This window comes from Suricata suricatta, chromosome 1 (assembly GCF_006229205.1).
Source record: "Suricata suricatta isolate VVHF042 chromosome 1, meerkat_22Aug2017_6uvM2_HiC, whole genome shotgun sequence".
Taxonomy (NCBI): Eukaryota; Metazoa; Chordata; class Mammalia; order Carnivora; family Herpestidae; genus Suricata; species Suricata suricatta.
In genome coordinates, this window is record NC_043700.1 from 52,365,661 (window position 1) to 52,389,805 (window position 24,145).

General features: G+C 39.4%; 1 protein-coding gene across 3 annotated transcripts in view; it reads right to left on the reverse strand.

Moving 5' to 3' along the window:
* GALNT7 (polypeptide N-acetylgalactosaminyltransferase 7) overlaps positions 1-24,145 on the reverse strand; it is a 134,256-nt gene that overhangs the window by 13,100 nt on the left and 97,011 nt on the right. For 2 of the 3 annotated variants that reach the window (XM_029938747.1, XM_029938752.1), the window contains exons 3-8: positions 14,724-14,890; positions 10,828-10,958; positions 10,281-10,360; positions 7,500-7,682; positions 4,612-4,729; positions 2,592-2,714 (exon numbers count right to left, since the gene is read on the reverse strand). In XM_029938747.1, coding sequence (XP_029794607.1) covers positions 2,592-2,714; positions 4,612-4,729; positions 7,500-7,682; positions 10,281-10,360; positions 10,828-10,958; positions 14,724-14,890 — 802 coding nt within the window. Of the gene's footprint in view, positions 1-2,591; positions 2,715-4,611; positions 4,730-7,499; positions 7,683-7,824; positions 8,008-10,280; positions 10,361-10,827; positions 10,959-14,723; positions 14,891-24,145 lie in introns of all 3 variants that reach the window. The other variant, XM_029938749.1, reaches the window with a different exon arrangement.

Genomic DNA, 24,145 nt, shown 5'->3' on the forward strand with positions numbered 1-24,145 from the left:
AGTTGTTTGGTCAAGAATAGAGGACGTCATCTTCCTAGCCTCTGTGTGAAGTGTGACATCTGGCCTCTGGGTGAAGCTTTTCTGGTTCATCCCTGGCTTCAGGGACAAAAGATATTACTCTTTTGCAAGCACTGTTCAAAAACTTGATTTTGTTTCCTACACAAACTCCTAATATGATTACTTTAATTTTTTAAACAAAACATAAATAGTATTTTTCTCAAGTGTGAATAATAGGAGCTAACATTTTCCTTTCAAGTACCTTCCTACAGAGTGGTAGTCCTTTTTGAATTTATTTGAGATGTCTTCGTGGAGAGCATTCAATATAAAAATCTTAATCAAAGTGGGATACAATGAATATTCTTAAAAAATAATAAGATCCCTAATAAACACAGATGCAAAGAGCCTCAACAAAAGATCAGCGAGCTGAATGCAACAATTCATTGGAAGGATCATACATGATGATTAAATTGGGTTTATTCTGGGGATGCAAGCAGGGTTCAATATCCACAAATCAACGTGATGCACCACATTAACAAAAACAAGGATAAAAATCATATAATCACCTCAATGGATGCAGAAAAAGCACTTGATAAAATTCAACATTCATTTACGATAAGAATTCTCAATAAAGTGGGTGGAGAGGGAACATACTTCAGCTTCATGGAGGCCATAGATGACAAGCCCACAGGCTAATATCATACTCAATCATGAAAAGCCAAAAACTTTTTCTCCAAGATCTAAGACAAGACCAGGATGCCCACACTTGCCACTTTTAATCAATTTAGTATTGGAAGTCTTAGCCACGCAATCAGACAAGAAAGAAACAAAAAGCATCCAAACTGGAAAAGAAGTAAAACTAATTGTTTGCAGAGGGCATAACACGTTACATAGAAAACCATAAAAACTCTATCAAAAAGCGATTAGAGGTAATAAATGAATTTAGTAAAGTTGTAGGATACAAAATTAATACACATAAGTCTGTTGCATTTCTATAAGAAATTAAGGAAACAATCCCATCTACAGTTGCATCAAAAAAAATCTAGAAATAAACTTAAGGAGGTAAAAGACCCATACTCCACCCACTATAAGACACCGATGATTTCCCCAAAAGGGGAAAAGATAGCTTTCTCAAAAAATGTTGGGAAACCTGGACAGCTACCTGCAAAAGAATGAAACTGGGCCAATTTCTTACACTCCATAAAAAATAAACTCAAAATGACTAAAGACTACATAAATGTAAGACTCGAAATCATGATACTCCTAAGAAAACACTGGGACTAAGCTCTTGAACAATATATTTTTTGGATCTGTATCCTCACGCAGGTGCAACAAAAGAAAAATAAACAAATGGACTACATCAAACTAACAAGTCTTTGTATAGTGAAGGAAACCATCAATAAAATGAAAACATATCCTACTGAATAGGAGGACATTAATTTGCAAATGATCCAACCAAACGGGTTAGTATCCAAAATATACAAAGAACTCACAGAACTCAATATCAAAAAACAAACAATCCAGTTAAAAAATGGTCAGGTAACACGAATAGACATTTCTCCAAAAAATATATACAGGTGGTCAACAGACCCATGAAAAGACATTTAATATCACTAGTCATCAGGGAAACACAAACCACAATGAGATATCACCTCACACCTGTCAGAATGGCTATTGTCAAGAAGACAAGAAACAGCAAGTGTTGGTGAAGATATGAAAAAAAGGGAGCCCTCGTGTGGCTGTTTTTGAGAGTGCAAACTGGTGTAGTTGCTGTGGAAAACAGTACAGAGATTCCTCAAAAAATTAAAAATACAACCTAGCAATTCTACTTCTGAGGATTTACCCAAAGAATAGAAAAACAGTAATTCAAAAAGATAGTGGTGCCCCTATATTCATTGCAGTATTATTTACAATACAATTTACAATGACAATAATCAAGATATGGAAACAACCTAGTATCCATTGATAAAATGGACAGATATAGAAGATGTGGGGTATACAGATATATTTTCTCTGTCCCCTCTACCACACAGAATGGACTGTGACTCAGCCATAAAAAAGAATGAAATCTTGCTATTTGTGAGAACATGGCTGGACCTAGATGGACAACATGGCTGGTATACTAAGTGAAATGAGTAAGGCAGAGAAAGACAAACACCATACGATTTCACTTCTTTGTGGAATATAAAGGACAAAGGAAAAACACGGCAAACAGAAACAGATTCATAGATACAGGGAAGAAACTGATGGTTATCAGAGGTGGGGTGAAATAAGGGAAGACTATTATAACAACTTTTATAATGACAAATGGTAGCTAGATTTATTGTGATCATTTCATAATATATATAATATATAATGAATATAAATGTTGAATACCTGTGTATACCTGTAACTAATATACATAATATTCTATGTCAACCAGACTTAAAATAAAGATACAACAAAACAAAAATAAGGTGTTTCGTGAGTAAGTTCAACTTAAACAAAAGGGAAAAGCTGCACGCGTGCTTGAGATGTATCCCGTTCAGTGAGCTGACACTTAAGTAACCGCCACAGTGTGTGGCTTCTCTTCTTTCACCCAGAGACTCACTCACCTTCAGAGTTGGCGACGACCCAACGTAAATGGGCGGAGGATTCCCTTGCCAACCCTCAAGACGGTAGATGTGTCCAACGCGAGAGCAAGGGACAAACAGCAGTTTGCCCCCACACTGCCATATCTACCAGAGAAAAACATTTCAAATACTAAAATATAGCTGAAAAATTGTCTTATCAATGTAAATATAAAATCTAAATTAGACACAGTCTCTCTCCATAGGGAATTCATAAACTAAATAAATCCTAAAATAATTTGCCTGTTTTTTCAGACTCATATAATAACAAAGAAGGCCACAGGGAATGCAGTCGCGTCCAGTCACGAAGGGCCTCTTGTGTGCTTGCAGCTTTAAGTACCTGTCCCCAGCATAATCTTGCAAAGTCACGCAGATGCTTCACTCCTGATATTACTCACTGTTTCCACTGCTGATGTATTTCCTACCTGGGTGGTTCGTATAATAACCTCCAAGCTGGCTTCCTCTCCTCCAGCTTCTGTCTGTTCAAAGCTATCCTTATTTATAGTCAGAGATTATTCTAGCTGAAGGGCGGCTTTGGGTCATGTTATTCCCTTGCTTAATATCTTCAATCGGTTGCCACTGCTTATCAAGGTTAGTAAAAATCTCCTGGCTCAGCATGAAAGGCTCTCTTCCACAACATACTTGTCCACTTTATCGTCTTGGATGTCTTTCTTACCCATGCCGATTCCGCTAAACTGTGCTCCTCACTGTTTCCTGAATACATTCTTCATGTGCCCCCTTTTGTACCTTTCCCCATTCTATTTGCTCCGAGGTCTCCTTCCCCTCCTATCTCTGCTTATCGATACCATGCCCACCTTTCTTGTTTGCCTCAAAATTTACTTCCAGTATGATGATGCTTCTTTTTTTTTAAATTTTTTGTTTATTTTTTGAGAGAGAGATAAGTGAGCAAGCTGGATAGGGGCAGAGAGAGAGGGAGAGAGAAATCCCAAGCAGGATCCACGCTGCCAGCAGAGAGCCTGTCATGGGGCTTGAACTTATAAACTGTGAGATCATGACGTAAGCCGAAACCAAGAGTCAGACGCCTAACCGACTGAGCCACCCACATGCCCCCACAATGCTGTTTCTTAATTACATCAATTGAATGCCAACTACCTTCTTACCATTTTATGAATTTAAGTACAATTCTAATCTCTTATAAACTCTAAGTCTCTTGAGAGCAGGGACTGAATTGTTCTTCTGTCTCTGGACATTTAAGACAAGAGACAATAAAGATACAGTTCTCTTTCTTTTGGGAAATGGGGGTGGGGATGGGTTGGAGTCTGGAAGGTATTATTGTTCAAGGGCTGCCTCAACAACAGGGTGGGCACTGTAGGAAGACAGCTCCAGGGTCAGTCTGAGGGTCACAGTCATGTTTGGGATCTGCTGCTGTCCTGGATCATCAGGTCCTATATAGACAAAGGGTAAGTGTGTCAGCGGATGGTCAGATGTGGCTCCCATACGTGTAGGTTCTCCAAAGGGCTTTAATAACAAAAGACTTCGGTGCACAGAAAGCCTGGGGAGTGAGGCGGGGAGTGGGAAAAGGGGGTATTTTCATTAAAAAAAATTTTTAAAAACATTTATTCACTATTGAGAGACAAAGAGATACAGGGTGTGAGCAGGGGAGGGGCAGAAAGAGAGGGAGACACAGATTCCACAGCAGGCTCCAGGCTCTGAGTGTCAGCATAGCAGGGCTTGAACTCATGATTCGAGATCATGACCTGAGCCGAGGTCGGATGCTCAACAGGCTAAGCCACCCAGGTGCCCGGGTATTTTCAATTTTGAAGTTTTCTGGCCTCAATGCTGAGATGAGCCATGTAAATATGCAGTAAGTCTGGATTTTGCATTTTGACCTATTTCCCCCTAAAGGCATCCATTTTTGTTATTCTTTATAATTTAGAGAACTGCATTCAATAGGTCTTTTCCCAGAGAAACCAGCCTTATCTGAAAGTCACCAAAGTCCATAATAACTACTTGAAAAATTGCATATGTTTAAAGGAAATGTTACCTTGTATGAGATCTCAAAGTTTTCACCACCCCAAATCTGGAGACCTGGATCATAAAGACCCAGTTCAAAGAAGAAGTCTCGTTCAATGGCAAATAATCCACCAGCCATGGCGGGGGACCTAAGACAACAAACAGTGCAATAACTATTAAAGATAAACCCCAGAATCCCTTTACAAATAGACAACAAGCCTTTTTGGAACATAGTCTAAATAATGCATAGAAGAGACAAAACTGATGGCCAAACATTAAGAAATTACAAAGCCTTCACAAAACAATGTGTTTATAATTCTTTAATGAATTTATAATTTCTGTCTGAAATCCAATTTATAGTTCACTGCAAATCAGAGCATTGCATCATTTTGCCATTAGAGGGTGCCTTAGTTCCTTTGCTGGTTTGAAAATTAAGCCTTGAGAGTTAGTTAAGGCAGACTTTTCTCTTTCTCTCCTAAAAATACTGAGCCATACCACCATGGTCGGCTAACTGCTCCTACAATGATTTATGAGTCATTCTAGGATGAGTGAAACCATAGACCATGGAAGTAGTCTGTCATTTTTTAATTTTATAGCTCAGGGGCACGCCGAATAGGGGTGTAAATCACTGTGGAACAGCCACAGTTCATTCAGAGTTTGCAAATGTAGCACAGAGAGGACACAAGAGAATTAGACATTAGCTATTTACTGTGTCAGGAGGTAGGAATGCAAAAGGGGTGTGTTGTGGAGCTTCTTGAATGGAATCTTGAATTGGATCCTTTTTAGGGACGAGCCATTCACATCACTAGAGCAAGTGATAAGGCGAGTCATTTTCATCCTGTTCCCTACCTCCCAATTAATTACTAATATATCATGATTCATTCTGGAGACTCAATCAGAGTACTTTCCTCATCATCACACCTAATGTTCATCCACTCTGTCACTAAATCCTATCAACTCCATCTTGAAAATCTATCTTGAGCCTGTTCTACTTTCCAACATCACTGGTGGCTACCATCCTAGACCAAGCTACCACCACTTGGACTGCTAAGGGAACACCCCGACTGAGTCTTTTCTTCTGTTCTGCCTCCACCCCAATCTAATCACACAGCAGGCCGAGTGGACTCAACGTGGGCCCAGGTGACGCCAGCCTCTTCCCACCCCTGAGTGGGAGTCCTCGTCCTGAGTTCTTCCCTGCTCTGCTCACGCCTCCAACACGACCCACTCTCTTCTAGCTCTGGGATTCACCTCTGCTGTTCTCTCTCCTGATTCGTTCTTCCACTTTCTCCACAGGGCTGACTCCTCACCTTTCAAGTCTCAGCCTGCAGGGGACTTTGTCAGAGAGGCTGTTTGGACTCCTACTGGCTGGATTAGGTTCTCCTTCCCATAAGTTCCACGTACTCTCCGATTTTTCTTCACACTACTTATGCAGGTGCTGTTCCAGAGTTATCTGTGTAGTTATCTGTTTAATTTCTGTCTCACCCTTTACATTTTAGGTGCCATGAAAACCTATCTTCTAAAAATTTATCCCCAGAAAACAGTGTCTGGCACAGAGTAAGCACTCATTAAATATTTGTTGGGTGGATAAATAATAAATCAAGTAATACTTTCAATATTAAAGGAAATCACATCAAGTGAAAGTCATTCTCTTATGCCTTCTCTTCTCAAGACACGCTGCCTAACCTGGTAGTAAGCATCACCAGCACATTCTTGGTTATTTTCATGTCACGTTTATTTTAACTATCATTTACAATGATTATAACTATGCTTTATTGAGCTTTAAACGTATTCCCGATTATCCCAGTATGTCGTTTTAAATGCACCTTACCATGAAGACCACTTTAAAAAAACGTCTTGACTAGCTAAGCTCATGGAACGAGCAGAATGTGAATATAATCATGACCCTTTATTTTTTACACCCAGAAATATTCATTAAATCAAGTGGGTAAGCAGTAAATTCCTGACCTGTTTCAAAAAGGAACTTCAAGGAGAAATTTGGAAGTGTCAAAGATTAAAACTCCGTAATTTCCTTATGTTTGCCATCTCAGCATCTGGTCTTACAGCATGCCCAGATCCCACCAGCGTTTGCATGGCATTGGAAACACCTTCCCCAAAGAGAGTTCTAACATGATCAGTAGCATAACAAGCAGAGAGAGGCCAAAAGCAGAACCATAAGATCAGAAAAACAAAATTAGACACGTTTAGAAGCCTATATTAACATCTGACCAACCATTTCATTTGGAGTCACTCTGAAGGACAGTAAAATGTTTTGGTTTAAAGACCAAAAGAATAGAGCAACAGAACTGTCCACTTTGTCCTGTAAGAAGGGACAAAAGCTGATTTTGGAATCAAGTTTCCTTTTAATCAAGTGCTCTTCTGAGAAGGAAGTGATAAAGGATTTTGTGTAATATTTTCCAAAGTCATGTATTTCCATCAGATTCAACTGGTACAAAATTAGTATTTATAAGTTAGCATACAAAACACAAAGAAGAAAAAAAAACCTAAAGAAATCTCTTGCTATTTCTCTTTCATTGTTAACACTACAGCCAAGGGATCAAAGTGGACATTAAAATGGAACTGTAAGTAATTTATGCACTTTAAATTTACAGAATGAAAGTATGGTCAAGAGAGTAAAATTTGATTCTAGTCTCCTAGGATAGGAGGGCAAAGATTTTTTTTCACTTGTATTTGAAACCTCCCTCCAACCCCCCAAAAATGGAGCTTGCATTTAGAGAAAAAACAATTACAAAGTAGTAAAGGTGAATTCAAACCTCTGAGCTAATGTTAAGTAAGGGAAAAACTGTTACAGAATCTGAGATAGCATCTACAGTGTTAGTAACAATTTTTTTAGCTTGCCAAATGTTAGTAGATTAGCAGCAACTGGAGAAAAGAAAAACATGTAAGTGATTTAGTGATTACCGATATGGTTCAGTTTTTGTCTTTCTCATTCTCTTCTCTCGAGGGGTCAGAGGCACCCGTTTCCAGAGCATACTCCAATCCCATGCTCCTCGGGCATACCCATCTTCGTCACCACCCCCTTGGGGTACAATTTCATATGTGTTGCCATTTATGACATCTATAATCGGCACAGTGCAAATGGTTCTGTATTGTGTTGATGACAGCAGCAAAGATGAAATGGAAAGTATGTACGGACCCACATATTTACACAAGTACATGGGGAAGGAAAAAAAAAAAAGTACTTAGAGAGACATTCCACGTAAGGAAATAAAGTAGTAATCTTTACCGATAAGGTTCGGTTTTATGTTTTCTTTTGGCCTTTTCCTTGTGGCTTAGGGGAATACGTTTCCACAGTAAACTCCAGTCCCAGGCCCCTCTGGCAAAGCCATCTTCGTCCCCACCTTGCTGTGGTTCAATGGAATAGTCATTCCCATCTATGTAATCTATTAGAGGCACAGTACATGTAGTTCTGAAACATTTACAGAAAATGGAAAAGCATTTAAGAACCCAAAACTGACTAGTTTAGCATGCCTAACTGTATTAGCTCTTTTTATTGTTGATTTTTTTTCCCCATTAGGGTAACGGAAGTAAATGAATGTCTTTAAAAGTCAAGGAGCCCTTTTCTGTAAAGGAAGGACACAGGAGACTTTTCCCTCAGCTTACAGACAAATGTTGAACTTAATCATGTTTTCTCGTATTTACTTTGTTCCTACAGGCAATTTTCTCATGGTAATTTTGCATTATTTATCAGATTTTCCTGACTGTTATGTTCCTCCTTACCCCTCCATTAAAAAAAAAATGAGTATGAATGTAAGGATGAGCGTGAATGTGAGCGTGCATGTGTGTGAGTGTGAATATGAGTGTGAGTATAAATGTGTGAATGTGTGAGAATGAATGTGAGTGTGAATGTGTGTGACCGTGAATATGTGAGTGTGAATGTGTGTGAATGAGTGTGTGCACAGAGAAATGAAACCCACTATGTTGTCAGTGGTTCTCCCAACTTTCTGTTGCTTTCTATCTCTTTGGAAACAGTTACTGTGAAAATCTGTTCCTTTATGTGACATCCTTTTCCTACTCCTTTTATTGCAATAAACAGCTTTCATTATAAGAAAAAGAAAAGTACTGTATTGTATTCCTGCTTTTTTAAAAGAAGAGAAAAAAATCCCTTAAAACTTGCTGAAGAACTTAAGTAGTGCCTGAGACCATGGAGCAAAAAAATACCTTGTATTTGGGCTTCATAAGATTCTAGTTCTATATGACTAACTGGACGGAGGATCAACTCTGCAGACGATTTGGCTTGTTTTAATGGTCATCCTATCAGAAAGGACTTTGAAATGCATTTCCTGAGACAGGGATTACAGCTTTACATAACCATGTACAATGCTTTTTAGACCTCAGGAACCACGGGAAAGAGAAAAACCTACAGAATTCTGATGGGGGAAGTGGATTTGAGGCAGGCGCTGTATCCTCGGCTGCCGGGCGGCGTGGGGGTCACCGCGGCACACGTGTGGGAATGCCGCAGGGCCGTGGAGAACCATTTCCTTATGATGCCTAAGGACTGCTAGTTTCACCTGAGGAAGTGAAGGTGTGCTATTCTTCACTTCTCACGATTCTCAGATTTCTAAATAAATAAAGTGCCACACAGAGATCTCAGTGGGAGAGTTTATTGGCTGTTTGAATTGGGGCAAATTAATGAACTCCTCTAGGCCTCAATATCCTCCTCAATACAATGTAGCTAATACTATCTATTTTGCAGAGATGCTATGAGGATTAAGTCGGTGAGTGAAAAATGTTTATGATAGGCTTTCAGACCAAATCCACTGATGATTAAATCCCCCAAAGTTCTTCCTTTGATTCATGCCATTCACCCCAGGGGCAGGTTTTATTTCCCTCAATTCTGAAACAGTCAGAATTCTGGATTAAAAGCAGGGAAGGCTTTTGGAACTAGGAGATTAATGCTGCCTTCTATTCAGACATTTCTGTAAATGTAATAATGGTGATGGCCACATTTCCACTGAATAGCTGTCTATTTCTAAACTTGAAAGTTTCGGGGTGCCTGGGTGGCTCAGTTGGTTAAGCGTCCTGCTTCGGTTCAGGTCATGATCTCACGGTTTGTGGGTTCAAGCCCCACATCAGGCTCTGTGCTGACAGCTAGCTCAAAACCTGGAGCCTGCTTCAGATTCTGTGTCTCCCTCTCTCTCAGACCCTCCCCTGCGTGCACTGTCTCTGTCTCTCAAAAATAAATAAAAAACATACAAAAAATTTTTTAACTTGAAAGTTTCTACAAGAACCCAAAGCCTTGACACAAGTAACAGCTGGTCCTTTTCATCTAAAGTAATAATTCAAAAGGGCATAAAAAAACCAATAGGTATCATCTCAAAGCATGGGTCTTCAAATGTTTAGAACTGTTCCCACCGCGGAGAGGGAGCAATTAACATGACTCTTAGACAAAGCTTTTGGAGCTCAAGGGTTGTCTGTTCACTAATACAACCATAAGATGATTCTTGAGTGAGACACCCAATGCTTATCCCAAAGGCCGGACCGCTTGCATCTGAATCAGCCCAAAGTTATCCATCTGGCTCCATCCCAGGAACAACTGGCTGAATGACAACACTTAAAACACAGCGCTTGAGGCACTGAATTGAACTAGAATCAGGAGAATGAGAATTGTATTTGTCCTTCTAGGACAAGGTTTACTTTTCACCCAGGAAAGAAAAAAAAAAAGCAGCAAAGTAATGTTACCTGTCCTTAGATATGGGAGCTATAAGCGGTGCGTACCAGTTAACCGCCACCTCACAGTGGGCATCAAGATATATCAGAACCTTAAAAAACAGAGGCAGGGAGAAAGAACACTCTTCATATATGATACATCACATATCACACACAATTTAAAATTAGATGCTCATAATAAATTAGCATTAGAGTCAATTCTGACATAGAAGGTATCTGTTGAATAAAGCCAGCATTTCAATGAAAAAAAAAATCTGAAGGGTACTTAAAAATGTATATGATCTTGGGGCACTTGAGTGGCTCAGTCAGTTAAGCAGCTGACTTTGGCTCAGGTCATGATCTTATAGTTTGTGAGTTCGAGCCCCATGCTGGGCTCCGTGTTGACAGCTCAGAGCCTGGAGCCTGCTGTGGATTCTGTGTCTCTTTCCCTCTCTCTGATCCTCCCCCACTCACACTCTGTGTCTCTCTCCCCTCAAAAATAAACATTAATAAAATGTATATGATATTTTAGTTACCAAATCCAAGATGTCGACATTGTAAAATGTCAAATGTTTCCTACCTGTCCAAGTTTAGCCTTCTGGGCGCCAATACTTCGTGCTTGAATTAAACCTTCTCTTCTTTCATTTCGAAATACCTTCACTAAGCCATTCCACAGCTTAATATAGTCATCTAGTTTTTCTTTTAAGTGTTCTATGAATAAAAGAATTCAATAAACACTATAGATTATATTTATGTACATAAGCCAGTTAAACTATAATTTTTCTCAACAAACAGGAATAGGCAACAGGTCCAGTTTATCAAACAGATTGAATGTTTACAGGGACGTACGGTAAAGTGTATTATTTGAGGTTTTTTTCAGCTTAATATGCCTACAGAGAGCTGGTTAGCCTAACAGTCACCAAACATCTGTCCGAACATTAAATATATGACTATGTCAACTGACATGAAAGCTTAAAAAAAATTTGCATATTAATATCTAAAGTCTTTAAGGCAAGCATTTTGGTTGCTTCAGCAGAAGTCATGATTCCAGGTTTCTGACAGACAATAAAGAACAAGTGACTTTATTGGAATCTATGTAGGGAATAGGTTAACATGTTTCTAGGTCATCTTTCTTGAGCTATAATCAGTAGTGAAGGTTATAGTCTTGGTGTGATAAATATAGTTCCCATCAAGTTGCCAGATAATAACCAAAGGATCCAATTTTCTCTGTACTGTGGGTATCAACAAGTGTATTTATGGAAAAACGTGTATGTGTATGTATATATAATTATCATATATACATATGTAAGTATTTAAATATAAGATTTATGTATAATGAATAAATACACATATATGTTTGCAATCTGGTAGAGGAACCTTTGTCAAAACGAAGAACATTTGCCAAAGTTTCCACCTTGGTTTCCCAGTTGCAAGAGAATAACTTTTGTTTGTGTCACTAGGAGCCCTTGAAATTGGTGCATCACAGCCACAACTAGGCTCTTGGGTCTCCGAATATATTTCTTGGGGACACAAAAATTGTTTTTAAGTTGTTTAAAACTTTGGACCATGAAGACATAAAAAACAACAAAGAACTATATTTAGGGATGAACTAGTCAGACTGTACACTTAACATATATTCATGGTTGAGAAGAAAAAATTTACCTTTTACTATTTTGGCATCCAGTTTTCATGAGTATTCTAAATAAAATGCTCATGCTCAATTATATTTTTCCCCCAGAAAAAATCTAGGTAATTTTTACCTGCAATTTAAGTGAGTTTTTTTTTTTTAATTTTACCTTCTTATTTTTTTCAACTTGGTACAATCCTAAATTAATTTTTAAAAGCATCTTCTGAATTGCACTTTGGTGCTCTTTGGACTCTGCAATCTAAATAAATCTAAAATAAATTGTTACAGCCAGAAATGAGTTGATGGCCTGTGCTTCAAATTTAGATTCTTTAGTTAAGATGGTCCAAAAGGTAAGTTGGTCAGTCAAATGACTTCTGGCTTCTTTGGGCTCTCACACTGTGGTAGACTCTAATGATGTTCAAAACATTTGCCTGTTCTTGGGGAATAATTCTTCTCCCCAGCCCGCTGGAAGCAGGCTAGACCATGGGGTCTGCCATGGCCAACCAGATGCGGACAAAATGATGTGAGGCACTTGTGAGCAGAAGTATTAAAATCCCACTAGTGCTTCAGCATTACCTCTTCCTTTGCACAAGGCGGGCTGTGTGAGATCAGGCTGCCCTGCAGGGAAGACGCGGGGCAGCACTGCAGCTGACCCACAGGAAATGCGTGGTATGAGCCAGAGAACTGCATAACCCTGTGTGGTTACGAGCCAGCGAGAGTGTGGAGTCCAGTTCACCTCGGCCCTAGGTAGCCTCAGCTGGCTGATGTACAAGCATGGAGGAGCTGCTCTGTTTAAAGGCCCCAATTCTTGTTTAGAGAGGACACTGTATTTTCCAGGAACCGCAGTGTTACAAGCAGCCAGCTCCTTGTGAGGTGTTATATTAGTAAAGTGTTTTGTCTTTCAAAGAAAAATTGTAACTCAAATTTTAACTTTCTGAATATATCGGGGAAGGAACAAACCAATGTTCGCTCATTAAGGATAGGACTGACAAATTTTAAGGCTGTTGTGAAATGGGGAAATTAAAGACCTTCTGTTCAAGGGGAGCTCCCACAATGCTTTTCTGCATCCTGCAAAATAAGCAGGTCCTGCAGTTGATGGCTATTAAACTGTGTCAGAAGAGGCTGAATATTAGAGGGCTGATCACAAAAAAAATTAAAGTCAAGTGGACAAAAAAAAAAAAAAAAAAACCACCCTGTAGTCCCAAATTTTGTTCTCCTCTTCTGAAGCCAAATACTTATTTTAGGATGGGAAACACATTTTAGTGTATCTGCATTTTTTTTTTTAAAGGGTATGCTAAGCCTCTGCTTGGATTAATAATGTAAGGCTTCTTAAAATCAGCACAGTCACATACCTGAGATTTCCCAAAGTCATTTTTGTAGATGTAGGTTTTCCTCAATCTAAGATATTGTTGGTACCAACAATATCACTTTAAAACGTATTTTCAAACATTTATCTTGAGACAGGAATCGAATTCTTAATGAAAGCACTTCTGTCATAGAAAATTGCAATCTGCATGTCTAAGGTAAAGGGCATTTGAGGGAACTAAACATTTTTAAAGATCTTAGTATAATTAAAAGTGATTAGTTGGGGGGACAAAAGTGATTAGTTGTACAAAGATGGAAAAGGAAACAGGCCATATTTCTATTTCTCCTCTGTGCAGACATCTGCGTCGATCAATATTCTGGTCAAGTCCTTGCAAAAACAGCAGTGGTTTATCTAAATGGCAAGAGTTACAAAGTAAGTTTTGGAGAAAGCTTTTGTAAAGCTATTTTATATGGTATTTTCAGGCCACCCATGTTCTAGCTTCACCTCTAATACATTCAGTGGTATCACTACTTGTACACAAACATTCTCTGCAAGACTTATTTGCCAAAAGAAAGAGCAAATACCCTGCTGTTATTGAGAAGCCTGAGCTCTTCAGTCAATTTTCAAAGAATCTAATTCAATTTTATGACCAGCAAAGAGTCATAAATAAACAGCCAGACCTGGGTTTTAGCAGCACCATTACATTTTGCATTTAGCATGCTGATTTGGAGTATTACCCATCTTTTAATATGTGCCAGGAAGAAGATATATTCAGCTTACAAGAAATGTCAATTTAAAAAACCCACTTATCTGGAAAACCACTGCTCAATGTCTCTCTTGCCAAGCTGAACCAAGACTAACCAACCCCTCCCTAAACGCTCGAATAGCTGACTCCTTAAGGAGAATCAAAAATACAACACAAATTCCTTTTATTCAACATACTAAATCAAACACCGAACAAAACAAGCTTTAGTAGATACTTGTGTTACACCTAACAAGGGTCCACGGTGTCTGGTGAAATTCAATATTTGCATCATTATTCAAATGCAAAAGCAGGCTATTAAATAGGAATATGGACTTCAGTCTGATAGCTATGGAGGGACTAGCAGGTGGCAATACAATATACACACAATTGCTGCACTTTTCAGTCTTTCAATAAATTATCTCCCTGACCACATTTTTATAAAGTCCAAGGCCTAATGAATTGGTGTAGTGTTAAGATGGTAGTGAAATACACAGATTTATGAGTCTGTAGATTTGGATCTGTTAACTACTACCTCTGTGATGTCTGACAAGTTACATAACATCTCTGAGGCTCCTGCGTAAAATAAAGATAATAACAGTATCCATCTCAAGGATGACTGTCAGGATGAAACACAATAATTTATATATAATGCCTGGCACGGTGCCAACGTGATGACAGATTCTATCAATAGATGCCAATTATTAAGTTTTCAAGAGCAATTGTTTTAAAATCACCCTTTGTAATTCTTCATAATTAGCTTATTTCATAGACAGAATGTCAATCTTCTACAGCCATTACCTTTATTACTGAAATCGTCAATTAACACAATTTCTGCTAAATATTTCCTTGGAGTCCTTTTAATGACACTGTGGACGGTTCTCATGAGGGTTGACCATCCTTCGTTGTGGAAGACGATGACAACGCTGGAAGTGAGCAGGTTCTCATCATAATGCCAGTACTTGCACCTGCGAAAGGAACATTCAGTCGTGTTTATGTAGAAGGAATCTGTAATGTGTGGCTTCAAACTTACTATGATTGTGTGTTCTGATTGGATTAAATATTACTGACTTCAACGAGGGAAGTGAACGAAATGCAACCTTCTATATTTTAACAGAAACACAAAATGGGAGAGAGAAGATGCTGCTAGACGAAGTCACTCACAGAGCAACTTCCTAACCAACTGTCACTCGCTCTGTGGTAAAGAGAATTAACTTCTGAATGTGTGCTTCCCCGCCAGGGGCACCCCAGATCTTCACAGCAATCAGAGCTGCGCTTCTCCACCCTCAATGCCCATGACTTAGATCTCAGTTTATTTTCCTTTTTACAACTTGAGTTTCTAGTGCAAAGGATTTATTTCACTTTGTGTATGAACCACCAGGTAGCTGGGTTTGAAAGCTATCCTGTTCTAATGTGGCCAAAACCTTCAGGGGAAAAAAAATGAAATAGGCTGACGTGTGGCATATAGCAGACATTAAAAAATTAACTGTTGAACGAATTTTAAAAGTCCTAGTAATCTAGGGGGCCTGATGGCTCAGTTGGTTAAGTATCCGACTCTTGATTTTGACTCAGGTAATGATCTCATGGTTCACGAGTTCTCTCTCTCCCTCTCTCTCTACCACTCTCCCACTTGTGCTGGCTTGCTCTCTTTCTCAATACAAGTAAACTTAAAAAAAAGTTCTAGTAATGTTTAGTTATTAGATCATCTAAAGAAGTATTTAGCTATTTTACACAAAACTATTTGACACAACTACAGTGGCAATAAAGTTGCCAGGAGCCTTTTTCTAATTGAAAGAAACTGAGAAAAGGGCCTGATGAAGACTCAAGGAGCCAGGGAAGGCTCAGGGGGTTTCATAAAACACACACACACACACACACACACACACACACACACACACACAGTATATATACACGATATATGTGTGTATACAGACACACCCATTTATATTTGTTTGCTTTTTTACCCCAGAGCTTTTCATGAAGTAAATGAGCTTGTTCTCAAGATTAAATGTAAAGCCATGAAAGCAGTAATTAGAATTATTAGCTTGATAACCTACACTAGCAATTAGAATAGTAACTATTATTTAAAATAGGTACTGGTCCAATGTAGATGGAAACAACCTTTTCTCCAAGTGTTTATTTTCCTTTCAGAATTGTTCTAAATTATCGATGTTCTTAAAGGCTGATTTTTATAGAAATGCAGACTGAGTCTAATAATCCATTCAAGTCTTATTTCCTATGTCTGCATTTTCTTATTAATGGAGTATTAATTACCTATTTTGCCCATGTTCTGAGCCAGACCCTAGAGCTACTGCATCGAGAGAACAACGCGGCCTCTGCCCTCGTGAAGCCACGGTCCTACAGGGAAATCAAGACACAGAGCAAACATTTGTACTTTCCCTGAGTGTGTCGTTGCAAAAACCAGGGTGCCTTCGACAGGCGGACCTCACTTAGCCTTGAGACACGTGGTCAGGAAGGCCCCCTGGAGCCAGTGACTTGATTGAAGATGATTAAAAAAAAAGTACTAAGCCCCAAAATGTGGGGTGGGAGCGGGAAGGAAAAGATAAGAGCACAGGAATGAATTGGGTGCATATGATGCAGATATTATCAGAACCTGGAAGATCTAGATCTTTGGAACATGTAATTAAAATATGAAAAATAAATATAAGTTAAAGAAGAAAAGTTACAAAGAAGGGCATTTGTGGTAGAGGAAATAATACATCTACTTATTATGTCCTAGGCACTACTTGGTGTTCTACTTTTATTAACTTTTTTAACTTCCTAATACTATAGACAAGGGGACTGAGGCTCAGAAAGAAATGCTTTCCCTAAGATCACACAGCTAGTAAGTAATGAAGGCAGGAAGTAAACCTAGGCTATCTTGAATTTATAAGAAATCTTGTTAAGCATAAAACAAATGAAAAAGAAAAAATACTAGCTATTCCTACGCATGAATGGCTAAGAACTGACCTAAGATCTAAGAATTGTTGATGATATTGAAAATCGTTTCAATACAAGGCACCCATGGAGCATATTGTTACGTGGTGGGAGCCGTCTCCCCGCCTCCCCTTTGCAGCCAGAAGATGGCCCCACGAATGGGGAAGGAGAGGTGGGGTATGGTGGCCTCCTGTGACAAGCTAAACCAAGAGGGTGCTAGTGTAACCCAAAGTTGAGACGGGCCAAATATTCTTTTAGAATAGTGAGTTAAAAAATACAGTAGTGGAGGAATGCAGATCTTGAAAGAAGATGTGCTGAGTACTTCTGGAGACAAAACAACCTAGGCGGAGAGGTCTCATCTTAGACAGCAGGAAGAACAGTCCCCCAAAACAAGCTATAACCAGAGGGAGGCTCAGGCAACTTGGTCCCTTCCCTGAGGATAACCACCGGGCTTAGAGTGGCAGAACTGATGGCACAGACGCCAATCGATGTATAACAGACATGAGAATTGGTGAAAATATGCAAGACATGGGAGGACATTTGGGGCTTGCTGAGTTCTAAGGCAGAAGATGACCACATGGGGAAATAAGCGGACAGGGACTCTGAGTGGGAGACATAAAGGAGTTGAAGACACAGAGGGACTGGAGGAGGGGAGGTGGAGTGAAGACGGGAGAGAGGGTCCCACGAGGACACCGTCACTGGCCTGAGGAACTGTACGAGTGGGGAGAGTTTAAAGGTCTGGGCGTGCTACCTGGCCTTCCACAGGCCACGGGGACAAGAGAACTGGAATAAAGAATGTTGTCTCACCTTCCCATCTCCTCCTGCCTACATACAGTTTGGAAATAGCTCCAAGGACGTAAATTAGATTGTGTGCCAGGAACATCTCTTGGTGTATTTTTTTCCTATTTGTCTCAAAAATTACAAAAGCAATATATAACTTGTGCAATACAGAAGTTTACTAAGGTGAAAGTTCCCTCTCTTACCTCTCCTTAATTGTGTCAAGTCTCACTTTCTAAGGGAAATAACTGTTAATAGTTGGCTGTGTATTTTTAAATTTTTCTCATGCAGAGATGTAAATGAGTACACATATTCAGATAAGTACGTATAAATTCTTCCATGGGAGTATGTACAGATTTATCATATTATCTAATTCTTTTTAACTTTTTAAGAAATTTTTAATGTTTATTTATTTTGAGAGAAACAGAGAGAGAGAGAGAGCGAGCGAGCGCAGGGGAGGAGCAGAGAGAGAGAGAGACACAGAATCTGAGGCAGCTCCAGCCTCTGAGCTGTCAGCATAGAGCCTGACGCGGGACTCAAACCCATGAACTGTGAGATCGTGACCTGAGCTGAAGTTGGACGCTTAACCAACTGAGTCACCCAAGCGCCCTGTAATTCTTTTTAACTACTGCATAATATTCCATAGTATGGCTGGTCCATTATTTAACCATCTCCTTACCGATGGACATTTCAGTTGACTCTAAAAATAATGTTACAATGGTCATCCTTATGCATCTATCTCCATGCCTTTCCGATAAAATGCTCAAAGCTGTACATTCAGTAAGGACAGGAGTCTTATCTATTTTGCTCACCCAAATCTAACATAGAAGAGCTGCTCCATAAATATTAAAAAAAATTTTTTTACATTTATTTTTGAGAGAGAGAGAGCACAAGTCAGGGAGGGGCAGAGAGAATGAGACACAGAATCCAAAGCAGGCTCCAGGCTCTGGCTGTCATCCCAGAGCCCGATGTGGGGTTCAGACTCACAAACCACGAGATCATGACTTGAGCCGCAGTCTGATGCTTAACCAACTAAGCCACCCAGGCACCCCATTGCTCCATAAATATTTACTGAATTGCTTTGGGGATATTTTAAAAATACCTCTTGGTGTATTCTCTTTTCTTAGTAATGTCCACTCTCCACCCCACAATCCTCCTATTTTGAAGTACCCTCAAGAGCAAATCCATATGGCAGGTGGAGGGGAGGACATTCCTCTTTCACAGAAAGGGAGGGAGAAGCTTTTCTAAAGAGAAGGGGTAGGAAATCTGGAGGTAACAAGATGGGAGTAAAAGATGGGAGATGGGACTTGCACCTGGCCTCCAGTCCTGACCTTTAGGAGGAGACTGGCCCACAGGGTGTGGCTGTAGCACAGAACAGAAATAATGCAGATGTGTATTCAGGCAGAGAGTTAAAGACAATTTCCCACCTCTTCTTTGCAGGCTCCCTTGGCTCTAGGCTGGAACCAGAGAGCCTAGAACATCCACATGCTCACCATGGGCATATGGAAGGTCACAGAGAGTGAAGATCCAGGGGCCTGCTGGGACTCACCATGGTAAGCGGTAAGATGACATTTAGCTAAGTGATGGGGTAGAAGGCTTAGTCAGGGACTGGGCTGTGGGGTTCTGAGGATCCACAGGACCAGTCGAAGCTAACATGGAGTGAGTCCCTGGAGTGGGGCAGGTGTGGAAAGGGACCATGTGTCCCAAGGGCAGCAGGAGAATTGACCAGAAGTTACTACAGCAGGGGTTCCTTCAGCAACAAATGCAAGGAGGTCATATACCTGGGAAGACAGGAGAAGGCAGGAGAGATGGAGGGCAAACAGACCAGAAGTACCCATAACACCTCAAGGATGCAAGAGCCTTCTATTACTTGGATACTACAGGAGAAAGAAAGAGAAGAGATGAGACCCTATGGAGGACAAAGAGCCCAGAGAGGGAGTTTGAACTCCAGGTTGATTGGACACTAGCCCAAAGGAGACCTTGAAGCCAATGAAGATTGGGTGACCTTTAATTACTAGCTTTCACTAGCCACCATCAACCAGAATGCAGGTTCATAAGAAAGTTTAGCTCCTCGGCAGCTTCTCTGATTTTCCATTGCGAGATGAAGCCATTGCGCGGAACACACAGAAGCAAATCTTATCATATCCTGAGCCTTGACGTCAAGACTTATTGAAGGAAGCACCCGTGGTATTGTAAAACCCCGAATTTTGCATCCTTTCTCTCATTTTCCTGCTGTAGAATTTATAATGAGTTCTAATAAGAAGGAAGGCCAACTGAAACCAAAATGCCACATTTACATGGATGGGTTTTATTACAGACTTTGGACTAATTTCTGTTCTCTGGTGCTTCATTTTCCAAGAGAGCTAAAAATCCTCTAACATCAAGGACAATAGTTCTTTAGCGTTATCAATAAACTGTTCTGGTCGCAAATACTCACATTCAGATTATAGATTTGCAGTGATTAAAATTATAGTTATTCTTTAAAGGCATTTAATAGAGTATTCTCATGGGGGCTATGTGGACCAGGCGCTGGGGAACAGAAGAAAAGATGGGAATAAAAAGTCTCATGGTGACTCTTCCAGAACTTAAAAAAGTAGATTTCAAGCCAAAAATGAAATGCCTGTGTATAATTTACCTGTATTCTCGCAGGACCAGCTGTGTATTTAAGATCAGTAGCGTGATATATGGCCTTGTTGTGTTTAGACTTGATCAACAAATAATATCTAGTTCAGCAGACTCTGAAAAATAATATTTTAGGCTGCAAACCTCTGCAATCCATATATACTATCATTAAGGTATAGGAGCGTGTGTGTATGTGTGTGTACATGTGCATGCACATATTCGCACACTTTTTTAGGCATAGGAAACAAATCCTCAATTTGGCAAACACTGTTTTTCTTTATAAACTACTTTTATTTCTAAATAAATTAAGAATCTTTCCTGTTTCCATCTAAAATCTTTTTTGCTCACTCCCATGATACAAAGAAGTGGAAATTGCTGATGATTTACATGAAACAGCGCTGACACCCAATGGCTGAATAAATTAGTAATGTAGAATATAAAATTTAACTTAGCATTCAGAAACCAATGTACGTTTTCAATGAAAGGAGAATTATCACTGTTAAACCAAATCACTCAAACTCAACAGACTGGTGGGGGGAGTGGAATCTTACCCAAGTGTTCAGTTTCTACGCACTTTGATTGGAAATGACACAGAGTAAGCCCCTTGAGAACACGCTGTGGTAGATTTTATTCCTTACAGTTCATTACACATACCAAAATAGAGAATGTAAGCATCAAAGAAATTTATAAATTACACTTCCTGATCTCCATTCTCTGGATATGCTCCTTTCTGGCAATGTATTTCCCAGAAAAGCTTGCTATAATCCAGATGTGGAATTGCTGACAGAAAGGTACAATTTTACAACCTTTAATCTGGCTACAATTCCTTTACAAATACAACTTAAAATTACGTTGGCCCTGGATCTATTTTCTGCAACCATATCATATACTGCTAGCCCACACCCCCCAACAACTTTTCTCCCCCATTACTCCATTACTGTTAAGCCTAGTGTTCCTGATTCTGTGTTTCTGCAGTTGAATTCAGCATAAAATACTTCGTTTTAGATTTAGTTTTCATTTTTGGTTTGGGTCTGAGCTCCAGCAGGCTCTGCTCTCTTAACCATCCTTCCCAGTTTTCTATGTGGAAAATTGGATTAATATTGGCTTCTATCTCTGGAGCCACTATTTATATGGACAAATATGAGAAGGTCAAATATAGTGCTTGAAAGCTATGTGTAATCCTTCAGAGGTTGCTCTCACTCTTCTCATCAATTTCATCTAACTGCACTATCATTCACACTGTATTTCTTTACCTCGTCCACAGGGATCTGAAAACTTTACTCAGCTATCCTGCTAAATCAAGACAAATTAGGTATCATCCAGTCTCCTGGTCCACTAAGGTAAACTCATTTTTTTTTGTTTTTAAGATACAATTACCAGTTAGATTCCTTTTCATAGACTCACACTGGTACCTAGTGAAGGTTACTTTTTAGGTATGGATAAGTGATTTCTTCTAGGATCTTCTAGGATCTTAAGAGTAGTACATCAGTGTCAAGTTTCCAAAACCAAACTTTCTCTCTCCCCTTTGGGAATGTTGACGGCAGTATTTTCCCATTTCAGTTTCCTAAAATCTCTTCTCTTCTTCATAATACCTCTGGATTATTGACGGTACTTTCTCTCAAACTCATCTGGTAAGTTCCTCAGTATCTAGTGCTAGATGACGCTTTAAAAGCCTCAACTAAAATTTAATGTACTTAGGTGTCTCCTTATTCTGTGCTCATTATATTTGAATTTAATTCCCTCTTAATATGCTGTTTTAAAACTTTCAATATGGAGATCACTTCTTAGGCATCTAATAAACAAAAGTGTACTACTGCACAGGGCCGGTTTTTCTCATGTGAAAACAACAAAATATGCCCTAATCATCTGCCTACTCTTGCCTTTATTTTACACCAAACAGATTTTTAAAATGATTTTTCTTTGGTTATCTTTGGCAGACACCACTGGGGATGCAAGTCTGGAATGTCTCCTGTTTCTCCAAAACCTGCCCATCACTCACAGTGCTGCACAGGCCCACCTCTCCAAGAGTCTCCCTAAATAGCAGTTGCTGAGTAGAAGAGACCATATCTTGTCATCCCTGGTCCGTCAGGAGAGGCTAACAGCGATTACTTGTCCAAGGTGGCCAGAGGCCCCTGCCTGGACCTCGAGCTTCTGAGAGTTAGTTGGGCTCTAGTAAATTCTTGAATGATCTTGTGAGGCATAGGCTGGGCAGCTATTTTCATGGAGAAAGAGAGAAGTTGAGATATGAGTCTATGAACTGCAGAAAGTAAGAGCATATGACTTTGGTTCTCAACTTTTCATTTTCTAGTTCAAGTATATTTCCTAGTCAAGTGTATTTCCTGACCCTAGGTTCCATGAGATACTCCTACAGCCTTTCTTCTTTTTTTAATGTTTGTTTGTTTGTTTTTTAAGGGTGCTTTGTGGGAGAACCTATTTTATTTTATTTTTTATAATAATTTGTCAAATTGGTTTCCATATAACACCCAGTACTTCTCCCCACAAGTGCCTCCCTCCATGACCATTGCCCCCTTCCCCCCCCTTCAGCCCTTGGTTCATTCTCAGTATTCAATAGTCTTTCATGATTTGTGTCCCTCTCTCTCTCCAACTCTCTTATTTTATTATTTTTTATATTCAAAAGAATCTTTATAAATTCTGATACAGTCACTATTACACTATCATAGTTATTTCTTAAAATATCCTTTTGTTGGGGTGCCTAGGTGGCTCAGTTGGTTAAACATCTGATTGTGGCTCAGGTCATGATCTCCCTGTTCATGAGTTCAAGCCCCGCATCGGGCTCTGTACTGACTGCTTCAGATTCTGTGTCCCCAATCTCTCTCTGCCTCTCCTCCACTCGTGCTTGTCTCTCAAAAATAAATAAATGTTTAAAAAATTAAAAAAATTTTTTTGTTATACTATTTTAATTCCTTGTTTATTAAGAGAAGGATTTTACTTAGAACATTAGGAATAATTTTTTTTCAAATGTGTGAAAGTAGAAATTTATTTTTTTTAATTTTTAAAAAATATAATTTAGAGAGAGAGAGAGTGTGTGAGCATGAGCGGGGGAGGGGCAGAAAGAGAGGGAGACAGAGAGCATGATGTGGGGCTCAAACCCTTGAACTGTGAGCTCATGAGCTGAGCTGAAACCAAGAGTTAGGTGCTTACCTGACTGAGGCACCCAGGCACCCAAGAGATACTCCTACAACCTTTCAATTAATTGCTTGCCACCCCTCACTTCCACCATTTTTTTTTCCTTTTAGCTTAAGCTAGGTGAGTAGATTTGTTTCTGGCAAATAATCCATGCTTAACATGCTACTCTTACTTTTTTGGTAAACTTCAGTTCATTATGTATGTCTTCACAAAGTTAAACTTAGAGATTTTCACTCTCATTGAATCAATCAATCTCTTAAAATTTGAAATTACTGGAGATGGTCCTCATGATCATTGTTGAAGTTACAGAAAGACGAGCTACAAATGGCCTTACCATAGGCCAGTATTACTCAGTAGGGCCTAAAAATAACTTGAATGACTGTACAAAATTGAGTTTAAGAAAATTACATATGCTAACCAAACAGGAGGCTGATATGTTAAACTGATGTGGAAAAAAAACAATCCATAAATTTTTGTGTAACGTAGTCACCACTAGAAAAATCTGCCTACAAATTCTGATTACAGGGGCCCCTGGGTGGCTCAGTCGGTTAAGCGGCTGACTTCAGCTTAGGTCTCATGGTTCATGAGTTTGAGCCCCGCGTTGCGCTCTGTGCTGACAGCTCTGAGCCTGGAGCCTGTTTCTCATTCTGTGTGTCCCTCGCTCTCTGCCCCTCCCCCACTCACACTCTGTATCTTTCTCAAAAATAAGTAAATGTTAAAAAATTTTAAAAAACTTATTA